This window comes from Petaurus breviceps, unplaced genomic scaffold, assembly GCF_028583685.1.
Source record: "Petaurus breviceps papuanus isolate PSGF00001 unplaced genomic scaffold, PetGlider_PUasm1.0 91133, whole genome shotgun sequence".
Classification (NCBI taxonomy): domain Eukaryota; kingdom Metazoa; phylum Chordata; class Mammalia; order Diprotodontia; family Petauridae; genus Petaurus; species Petaurus breviceps.
In genome coordinates, this window is record NW_027187419.1 from 54,291,531 (window position 1) to 54,303,557 (window position 12,027).

The following is a 12,027-nucleotide window of genomic DNA, read 5'->3' on the forward strand; positions in this document are numbered from 1 at the left end:
TTGTACTATGCTTTATACAAATGCAACACAAAGGAAAATAATTCCTCAGTCTGTGGAAAATTTATAGTTTTGCCAACATTAATTTACCTCTTTGGAGGGACAAACAGGAGGTGTAAAAATTGTCTTCCAATACGACCACATAAACAAGACAAACGACAGATGGAAAATCACAAGGTAGAGAGCCGCCTTTCCTGGTAAATAAAAATAAATACAAATAGGGTTTCAGTGAGGTTAGGTAAAAATTGCAAAATATATAACATACTTGGAGGCTTTGGTAGTTTTCTCTAAGTAGATTAAAATGTTTAATCTGGGTCAGTGTAAATATCAATAAAACTCTTTTGTGTGAATTACTCGACACTTGCTAGGAATTCTACCGAAGGGGAATAAACATATACATATACATATATATATTCATTCTTAGATTTATTCATATAACAACTAGTTTAAAAGAGGCAACTGATAAATAAGGTAGATTTTGGTTCCATAAAACAATTGGCAAGGCTTTTTAGAATTAAATTTCCAAAGACGACTGATGACCCACTCAATCTCTTTTTGGCCTTATATCACAATCAAAAACATTTAAACCCAAGAGCAGAAATGGCTTAATCTATAATTCAGAACTGTAAACCATTCACTTGTGGAATTACAAAATAAAAGCTAATGAGAAGCAATTGCAATCTTGTTAACACATCATAAAATAATCTAGTCCTTACACAGCAGAAGGGCTGATCAGTAAAAAAAAAAAAATTCCTATTTTTCATATCCCTTTTCCTTCTTTCTTTCTTTCTTTTTTTTTTTTTTGCTTTTTTGGAGGGGGGATGGTAGGGCAATTGGGATTTTGGGGTGAAGTGATTTGCCCAAGGTCACACGACTAGTTTTGTGTTGTGTCTGAGGCCTGATTTGAACTCAGGTCCTCCTGACTCTGGGGCTGGTGTTCTATTCACTGAGCCACCTAGCCATCCCACCCCTTTTCAACATTAGCCAAACAAGTAAACCTACTACTCTTATTATCATTGTTTTTGTTGTTATTATTATTATTATAACCATGTTGAACCATTTGAACATCATGCTGTGACTTTTCTGATTGGATTACTGCAATATTTTCTTCATTTATGAATTATAATTCAAAATTATATTGAAATAATCTATGTCATTCTCATTGAGAAAGGCTACAAACACACATTTTTAAAAGCTTATGTAATCTACTTAAACATTAGGACTTCATTCAGTTTTGTTTTAAATGTATTCAGAATTAAAGCCTTGTCCAGCAGAAACATCAACAATCTCAGATATGCAGACTATAGCACTCTAATGACATAAAGTAAAGAAGCCACCTCTTGATAAGGGTGAAAGAGGAGAGTATAAAAGGAGGTTGTGAAGCTTAACATCATGAAAAACTAAGATCTTGGCTATTGGTCCCATCACTTCCCGACAAACAATAAGGAAAGAAATGGAAGTGGTGTCAGATTTTATATTTTTGCGCTCAAAAAGATCACGTTAGATGGCAACAGCAGCCGTGAAATTAAAAAACACTTGTGCCTCAGAAGGAAAGCTACAGCAAATCTGGACAGCATACCAAAGAGCAGAGACATCTCCTCACTGACAAAGTTATGGTTTTTCTAGTAGTAAAGTATGGCTGTGAGAGTTGGATTGTAAGGAAAGCTGAGCACCAAAGAATCAATGCTTTCAAATTATGGTGCTGCAGAAGACTTTTGATAGTTCCCTGGACAACACGCAGATCAAATCAGTCAATACTTAAAGAAATTAATTCAGATTACTCATTGGAAGGACAAATACTGAAGCTGAAACTTAAATACTTTGGCCACACAATGAGAAAAATGGAACTTACTGGAAAGGACCCTAATGTTAAAAAAGACTAAAGGCAAAAGGAAAAGGGGAAAGCTCTGAGTATACAAAGAAAAGCTAAGGAGACAGTTAGTCCTTGCCCTCGAGCAACTCAGTCTAATAGGGGAGAAAACTGCACACAAACAAGACATACATAGGATAAATTGGGCATTGTATCAGAGGGAAGGTGCTAAGATTAAGGGGGATGGGAAAGGTTTAGGGGGATTGATGTGTGGCTTCTTGAAGAAAGTGGGAGTTTAGCTGAGATGTGAAAGAAACCAGGGAAGCCAGGAGGTGGTATATAGTCGGTGTTTAATAAATGGCTGTTGACTGATCTATCCTTGGTAAAAAGTTCATCATTACAGAGCAAAGAAACACACATTCTGCTCTCTCTATATAGAACTTCCTAGCTGTTGCTGGAGTTTTAGCCTCTCTAGGAGAACCTAGTAAAGTTGGGGGTACTCTTCCTTTAAAATTCCTTGTATTTATTCTGTATATGGGGTGTTGCAAAAATCTTAGAACAGTTTAAAACTATTAGAGCAGGGATGAGGAACCTGTGACCTTGAGGGCACATGTGGCCCTCTAGGTCCTCAAGTGCAGACTTCTGACTGAATGCAAACTTCACAGAACAAATTCCTTTAATAAAAGGATTTGTTCTATAAAACTTGGACTCAGTCAAAAAGCCACACCCAAGGACCTAGAGGGATACATGTGGCCTAAAGGCTGCAAGGTTCCTGCCCCTATCTTAGAGTTTAAAACTTCACTAAAGTTTTTGGGGCACATATATTTTATATGTACTTGTTTCTTTCCATTAGAATATAAGCTCATGGGGAGGCCAGGTGGTGCAGTGAATAGAACACCGGCCCTGGAGTCAGGAGGACCCGAGTTCAAATCCAGCCTCAGATACTTAACACTTACTAGCCATGTGACCTTGGGCAAGTCACTTAACCCCAATTGCCTTGCCTTCACCCCTTCAAAAAGAAAAAAAAAAGCTCATTTCAAGTAGAATTTGTTTCATTCTTTGAACCTGAATCCCAGTGACTATCACAATATCTGGCATGTATTAGGTGTTTAACAAATATTTGATCGTGACACAGCAGAGAGAGCACTGTACTGGGCCTGGAGTAAGGAAGACCCAAGTTCAAATACTAGCTGTTTGACTCTGGGCAATCCCTTAACCTTAGTTTCCTCAACTGTAAGAGGGTGATAATAACAGTATCTACTATTGTGAGGATCAAATGTGATAGTATTTGTAAAAAATGCTTAGCACAGTGCCTGGCACATAGTAGGTACCATGGAAATGCTTATTCCCTTTCCTTTACCTTCCCCTTCTGAGTGTAGTAATATATACTATCCGTACTATCTAATAAAACCTCTCATTTTCACTATATGACCAGCCTATCTAATTTTCCAATCATATGGTCCCATTACTATCCAGTAGCAACCTTGGTGGTAGATTATCATTTCCCAGGTTAGGAAAATAAGGCTCAGGCTCAGAAAATTTAGTGCTTTACCTATGGCCAAACAGAATATTCTTTTTTTTTTTTTTTAAGCAATTGGGGTTAAGTAACTTCCTCAAGGTTACATTTCTTTTGGTGCTCTTACTCGCTGAGCCACCTGGCTGCCTCTAAGCAATTGGGGTTAAGTAACTTGCTCAAGGTTACACGGCCAGGTGTTTCTGGCTGGGTGCTAAGTGTCTGAGCCCGGATTCGATCCCCGGGTCATCTCGACACTGGAGTCCGGCCACTGCTCTTACTCGCTGTGCTACCTGGCCGCCCCAAACAGAATATTCTTAACTTCATATATGCTCAGACTTCAGACTATAGCTTGTTACTCAGCACAGCTGTCTGTACTTTACTTCACTAGTGACTGGTACATAGTAGGTACTTCACCTTTTCTTGCTGAACAGCCTTCTTACTGATTCTGGTAGCATCCTGTTCTTGCTTTATTAACTGTGATGTTGCATGGGCACCAATGGACAGACTACTCTGTAGTCTTTGCTACAGGATCAACCCACATCCCCTTTTCCAGTTCTATAGTTCTGACAATATCTTTTACTCCTTCTTATACACACTGACTGGTTGGGTCTATTTTACATTCATATTCACCATACCTGTCTCTATTGTTCTGTGAATGATCTGTAACTTTAATTCCTCTGAGACTATGGAAGCTCCAAATTAAGGCACAGTCCCTAGGAGGGCTTAATTCACATCCACAGAGTAAACTCTATAGTCTTTGTCTCAGATCAAAAATTCTTCAAGTTTGACAATTTTTTTGATGTTTATTGGAAGGGTCCTACTGCTTTCATCTTCACAGTAAAGTTTTGATAGAGTGAAGAAATATTATATACAATATTGTTGTTTCTGGGCATATTATTATTAATTTAAAGACCCCATTCCATTCACTTCTAGTTTTTCAGATTATCCAGAAGGAAAGGTACTTCCCTTGAATGATGTCCTAATGATTCAATGGAGCTATGAACTCACTGAGGTGGGTATCTCCTCCATTTGCACATGACTTATAAATGGATTCTCATCTTTGTGACTCCTGCCCATATTTTCCCATATATCTCCCACAGAAAATGTACCCAACATGCTAGAGGTCTTTTTACATTCCAAGCATACTAAAAGCCTGTCACCAGTTCACTTCCCCCACCCTCCCCAGCCCATCACAGATTTTTCTAAAGATATCCTTTCAGTCACATTTTAAGTGTAAATCATCATTGGAAATATGTTGCAGCCTACTTCCTTGGAGGCTGTGGTATTCCAAGATTTGCAACAATAAAGCATCACTCAGAGAATATTGGTATTTGAAAGACAGGTCTTTGCACTAGGGAGCAGCTTGGGATCATTAAAAGTAATTCAAGTCTGGGGCGGCTAGGTGGAGCAGTGAATAGAGCACCGGCCCTGGAGTCAGGAGGACCTGAGTTCAAATCCAGCGCCAGACACTTAATACAAAAACTAGCCATGTGACCTTGGGCAAGTCACTTAACCCCAACTGCCCTCCAAAAAAAAAAAAGTAGTTCATGTCTACCAAATACACTCTAATAAATCAAAATCATGCCATAAATGTCAAAGAAATTAAAATGCCAATATGTATTGCTATTTTGGTTACAGGAATTATAGCTCTTTAATGCTAAGACTCACTTCTCTTTTCTAGATTGCAAGGCTGGGGAAAATAGGTACATTTGGCTTATTACCTAGTGGACACAGAAACAATGGATCTGAGCTATAGCTCCACACCAGAGATAGGTATCAAGTCATCTATCCATGTCTAACAGGAAAAAAGAGCAGACACATTTAAGCCAGTTTTGCACTGCCTTCAATTGCTGGTTTATCCTGGTTATATCAATCCATCCTTGGGAAATAGTCACAATTTGGGAAACTGGGGAAAATGAAAAGTAGCAGGCCTCTGACAAACAGGAGCTGAGACAGTGATCTAGCCTTTCACCCCCTTATTTCTGTAGTGTGATTGTTTGTGGCCCTCCTGTTGTTATGGGAGAAGGCAATCAAAGAACTCATGGGGCATGCTAGTATTTCTCTCCTTCCCATATCTTTTGTTCTACAGGCAGAGGCTCTATGGAGGCAGAGGATGGTAGTTGTCCTTGGTTCTCAAAGTGGAACAAAATGACATCAAGGTGTTACAGTCAAGTTACAGTGCAGCTGACTGTGGCTGATCAGACCAATAAGAGGTCGAAATGCTCTACCACAGGTTGGACACAAATAGTTCATGTGAACATTTAGAGTGGGCTCTCTAAATTTGTACATCTCGTGTGTCTTTTCGGCTATTTTAATTCTGCTTTGCCTATAAAGCATAGTCCTTTCTGAGAGCATGCCATGCTGGGCAGTCCTGTGCCAGTATCTCCCCTGTCACATAATCAATTCCAAAGTTCTTAAGAGAGACCTTGAGAGTGTCCTGGTATCACTTCTTCTGACCACTATGTGAGCACTTGCCCGTTAAGTTCTCCATAAAACAGCCTTTTAGGCAAGGGTATGTTTGGCATTTGAACAACATGGCCAGCCCATCATAGCTGTGCTCTTTGAAGCAGAGGCAGAGGATAAAAAGTAAATCTAAGTAAGGACCTAAGTCTAGATGATAGGACATGAAAAGCTGGCCAAGGAACCATTTAATCTGGTACTCCAAAATAGAGCTCAATGTTCCATCAGCAGCAAATATTACGCAGCAGTGGGCTTCTTTATGACTTTACACAAGAAATATTCTTGAGGACATTTAAATCTACTATTGTATTATTATAGTATTTGAGCAGCAGGATGACATGTACCCAAGATCTCAGTTACTGATGGAACATGACTTAGGGGATAAAAGTGCTTTTTATTTATTTAATTTTTTTCCCCCTAAACTAATTTAGCATTTATCTGCCCAAGGCTAAAGCAGAGAAAAAGTACAGACCTGATATACTGGGAAAAAAGCACTATAAATTAGATCTGTTTTTTAGTCAATGAATTTTTCAATACCAGAGCCTCAGTGATAAAATGGAATCTTCTAATTCTCCACAGTAAAAATTCCTATCTAATTTATTTCAACACTTGAAATGAACTTAAACTTTTATTCAAAACTGTATTTACATTTTTGTTCAAATAATTTTTTAAAAGTCCCATTTTGTTATAGATTCTTTTAGAAATTTCTCTGGACACTCTCTCAAGCTACTTAAAGGTTAAAAAATAAACAAATAATTTTACAACAAATCAAATTCTACCTAGCTCAAAATTAAAGGATTAAACAGTTAACAAGAAGGGAGAAATAAAAGACTAAAGTAGAAAAATACCCCACGGTGGTTCAAGGGGAAAAAAAATTTGGATAGGGGAGGTGAAGAATTTTTATTTTTAGTAACAAAGTCTCTGTCTCTCTCTTTCCCCTTGGCTACCTCTCTCCCCCACCCCCTACCCCGGCATCATGAATAGAGAAGAATGAAAAGCTCTAAGAAACAGTTTAAAAGGCAAACTAAGGCCTTCCACATGATTAGTTTGAATAACCTAGAAAAAGGAATAGGCAAGGCTAAAGCCTTAAACATGCAAAGAAAAAGAAAACAGAACACAAGCAGTTGTACTAGGAGTAAGAAATATCTGGAGTTTAAACAGGTATGTGAAGAAGACCCTGAGTACACTCCCAGAAGATGGTGGCAGCAACGTTATTTAGACCATGTCATTTGGATAGATCAGCAGATCAATTTAGAACCTGAAATATATAATCCCAAACCATGGTATATGGAGCCCAGCAGGGGAGGGTTAGTTATTCTGAATGATATTACTGCTTAACAATGAGGGTGAAAAGTCAATTCACAGACATAATCACGGTGCAACCGAGATGAATATGAAAGCCTGAGCTAGGGTATGAGCTGAGCTAGGGGTCTCTGAACTTTCAACAACTCCCCGGCAACCCTTATGTGAAAACTGTTCCTCTAGTTAGAGGAGCACCTAAAAAAACAAGGGATAGTTGGAAATTGATGCCGATGTGGAATCCTGAGAGAAGTTATCAACTCAATTCAATTCAACATTCATTACATGCCTACTAGATGCTTAATGAATTGCTAAATTGAATTGAACCAAATGGATCCTTCCCTTTGGACTCCAGTTGTAAGAACAATTTTCAAGTCTGGTTTGCTCTGGGGTTACTTAAGGTTCTGATATCCTTAAGCACAGTACGTGGCTAGTTCCAGCTTTAGTATGCTTTTTAATTCTGCCACAGTTTTTTCAGTGGACAGACTTCTTACCTCCACTCTTCCGAAACCAATTCACTACCTACCGTTTCTATTTTAGATGATAGAAAAGAAACAAAAATTAAATGAGAAACGGACTGCCTTCACATAGCTTATAATCTTGTGGGAGATATATCTACAAATAACAACACATACTAAAACATAATAAGAGCATAAGAGAGATGCAAAGTGCTAATTAAAATTTGAAGAATGAAAGTTAATTTCCTGCTTAGGAGATTGAGTAACTCAGATAATGGACAATCTGAATGGGAATTTAGGACCAGTACTGGTGGTAGGCACCCTTCAGTGAATGAAAAAATTATCTCTACCTAAAATTTTTAATAACCACTACTTGGTTAGTGGGATTCAATTTCCCCTTGCTAAAAATAAAAAGCTTATGGTGAGAATTCCTGAATAGAGAGGAAGCCATAAGGGGAGAATTTCTGCCTGGATGGAAATACAGATGGATGGAAATGTAGAAAGAAAAGAAGTATTAGAGATTTGGCTCTTGAGTAAGCTTTATCACGTAAGGATTAGGAAAAGTTTAGGCAAACAAGAAGACAAAGGAAAACAAAATTACAGAGGTCCATTAAAGGAAGCACATTAAAATAACTTTAAAAGATTTCCCTTCTTATGTGAGAAGTGTTCCTCTTTTCTACTTTTACTTAGGGAAGTGTGTCATGGGTCTCTTTGAAGATACAAGAAGAATTAGTTGAAGTCAGAGATTTTCTTTTAATAGGAAGAAAGTACAGGCAGACTTCAAGGAAACCATTTTAATATAATTTAAATTTGGTTATGACAAAAAAAAGTTATCTTAGGTTTGTAGAATAACAGACTATTACTGCTTTGGGCATTCAATTCAAGAAGCACCAAACTAGCAGCAAGACACAGAAACGTGATGGGGATATTTAGAGATAAGTAAAAACAATCTCTGCCCTCAAGGAGCTTACAATTTAGTAGAGGAGATAAGATATATACACTATAATACATATAATAAGAACAATGGAAGGTAATCAAGTAGTAAATAAACTAATCTATGGTACATTTAAGTACACTGGGAGATAACCAACCAAGTACTTTAGAGAAGACCATGAAGATGAGTAGAAAAGATAATTAAAGATAATCATAGAATTTGAGAGTAAGCTAGGACCTCCATGGTCACCTAGTCCAATTCATACATTGGCTTTTACAGAGGAGATTATTATTAGCCCACATATCTTTACTGTAAAAGCATGGTCAGGGATCAAGATCATCAGACTGGATCTCAAGTAAGAGATTTAGCTCACATTCACTGAACGACAGGACTTGGACCTGGATCCCTTACTATAACTCCTTCATTTTAGAGATGAGAAAACTGAGGTCCAAAAAGGTTAAGAGACTTGTATAAGCAAATAATAAAGCTAAGAATTAACCAAACTTTTCCAAATTCAGATCCAGGAAGAAGCAGACCTAAGCCTCTAGCCAACAAATCTTACAAAAGTAATATCCAGGAGAAATGCGTAAGGACAATAAAAATGATAGCTAGAATTTACATAATACCTACTATATGCCAGGCACTGTGCTAAGTGCTTTACAAATATCTCATTTATTCGATTGTCACAGCAATCCTGGAAGGCAGGTGCTATTATTAGCCCCATTTTACAGAATGAGAAAACCAAAGCAAACAGGTTAAACAGACTTGCCCAGGGTCACAAAGCTAGTAAGTGTCTAAGGTTGGATTTGAAGTCATGTCTTTGTGACTCCAGGTTCAGCACCCAATCCGTCATACCACCTCAGCTGCCTACTTCTTAGAAGAGAGAAATTAAAAACAGTATGATATGATAAATTTCAATCTGAATGCTCCAAAGAAACTGCAGTTGATAGCTGTTCTCGGCCAGTCAGGTGGTTCAGGCTTGGTATTAGAATGAAATGAGGTATTTGTAGACCATATAACATTTGGAAACAGAATGTTTCTCAACAATAGCAGAAGAAGGATATTCAGCAAAGTTACAACATTGGTTCATTTGGATACAGCTCTCCTGGTTCTCCCTATCAAGATATGATTTTAGATTCACTGTCCCTCAAGGCAGTAAGAAGCCCATCAGGTCTGACCTGTGCTGGGCTTTTTATAGCTTAGATAACCTGGTAGCTGTGTCAACAATTCAAACCTTAGTCTAGGACGGACAATTAAGCCTCAAGGATGGTTTCTTGGGAAAAACTAGTCTATGTGGAGCAGAGACGTTGCTATGACAATAAATCCACCTTAATCAGGTACAATGAACTACATCATAGGCATTATTAAAAGTCAAGAAGGAAGAAGAGTCTCTTATTAAGATGCTCAAATTAGAGCAACCTAACTATAACAAACCAACAAAAAACACTCCAAAAGCCCAGCACAGTACAACAGTACAAAGAAATTATTTCCATGAGGCAAGGTATATTTGGGGACTAATGGGCCTACTCCAAGAACTTTTAGTGGTCTAACTAATGAGAGAGGGAAGAGAGAGAGAGAGACAGACAGAGACAGAGAGCAAGACTTTGAAAACAGCTGTAAATGAGACATCTATGATCTCAATTATTTCTAGGAGATTTGCTGGGAACAAACTTTCAAAAATTTGCATAAAGGGCTACTGAAAAGCCCAGTTGTTGAATGCACAGTCTTTAGATTTTAAATGGACTAAGAGTAAAGATTGAGTAGACTTCTAGCAGAAGTCAGGGAGATGGGGCAGCTAGGTGGAGCAGTGAATAGAGCACCCGCCCTTGGAGTCAGGAGGACTTGAGTTCAAATCTGGCCGCAGATGCTTGACACACTTAGTAGTTGTGTGACTTTGGGCAAGTCACTTAACCCCAATTGCCCTCCAAAAAGCAAAAAAAAAAAAAAGGAAAGAAAGAAAAAGACCTGGTTTTGTTTGGGGTGACTAGGTGGTGCACAGTGAGTAGCACAGTGAGTAAGACCACGGGCCTGGAGAGAGAGGACCAGATCTGTTCTGGCCCCAGATACTTAACACCCACACAAAAAAAACTGGTCTTGTAACCTTGGGCAAGTTACTTAACCCCAATTGCTTTAAAAAAAAAAAAAGAAGTTGGGGAGATGAGTAAAGGAGCAAAGAGGGTGGAATAAGAGACAGAAAGAAGAGGGAGGAACAGAAGCGCTGAAGACTAAGTACCAAAAAACCCTGGAAAGTAATGGTCAATTTCTTCCAAGTTGTGAGATATTTCAAGTAAGGCAGTCTAGGAGGACAATGAAGCCAAAATTTCATGTACTTTTGAACGTCTTTAATTTAGCCCATTATATGCCTGCTTCACTTAGGAAAGAAAAAATTAACATAGCAACAACCATCAACAAAAATAATCAAACAGACAATACAGAGAGTTAAAATCTTACTTACCCCAAACCCTTGGTTTTTAATATGGCAGAATTGAAACAAATTAAATAAACAAAGAAGTTATTTTGTTTTGAATCTCCTTACAGGCTTGCTGAAGTTCAACCACTTTTGGCCCTGTTTTCCTTCCTTCTTTTATATAGTTATAATAGTCAATATGTATACAGTTGAGGTACTGCTGATTTTCCTCTATATCACCTTGTATAGGTTATTCCATATTTCTTTCAATGCTTTGTAGGGAAACCAATGCTTGAGCACATTGGAAAGTCAGCAATTTTTCCTGGCAGATGTGTATAATAAAGGAAGGACATATAGAGCAAAGGCCAAGTCCCCAACAAGACCTTTTTTCTTTCTCCTATGTTTATCTGCATGCTGATCTGGAAGCAAGTTGTTGACCCAGTTCCCATATACATATATATATAATTCCTGTAGGGTATTATTGGGTGGAGTCTCTAAAAATGAGTTTGGGGACAGACTATCAAAGATTTGACAGTGAAAGGGGTGAAAAGAAATTTTCTAAATCCAAACTGAATAACTGGATAAGTAAAAAAGCAACCAAAGAATCATCTTATCCTGGGACTTCTGCTGAATTATATTTGTCAATCCAAAATTTATATATATAAATTATATACCATGTACTCTACAGTTTATATAAAAAACTATATTTGTCATATCCTAGGACTTGGGGGGGGGGGGGGGGAAGGAGAGGAAGTCACCTGGCTGAACAAAGTAGCTCACTGCCCTATGTAATGTTAATGGAATCTGAAGATCTTCCATGCCCCTTTGTATTGGCAAGTAAGCAGGTACTTAGCACCTTGTTAAGCTATTTAATTAACACAGAAGCAGTTAACACCTGGGGAGGAAGTTGCTGATGTAACAGGAAGGGGCAGAAACAGGGAGGAGCTATACTGTATATAGGGAAGAGCACCAGCAGGACACTCAGAATTTTCTCTCAGTGAGCATCTGGAGGCTGCGACTTCTGCTGAGAACTTCCAAGAACCAGGCTGAGGAGCTGCTTGAGGGAGCCTGTTCTGTTGTGAAGGCTCGGGAATGTGGGTGTTCACTGCATTAACCCTGTGTATCAATTCTGTGGCTGCTGTAATG

The 12,027-nt window shown here is 38.3% G+C and overlaps 1 protein-coding gene across 1 annotated transcript in view; it reads right to left on the reverse strand.

The window, feature by feature from the left end:
- ZDHHC20 (zinc finger DHHC-type palmitoyltransferase 20) overlaps positions 1–12,027 on the reverse strand; it is a 116,146-nt gene that overhangs the window by 59,762 nt on the left and 44,357 nt on the right. The window contains exon 3 of the mRNA XM_069080447.1: positions 88–191. Coding sequence (XP_068936548.1) covers positions 88–191 — 104 coding nt within the window. The remainder of the gene's footprint in view (positions 1–87; positions 192–12,027) is intronic.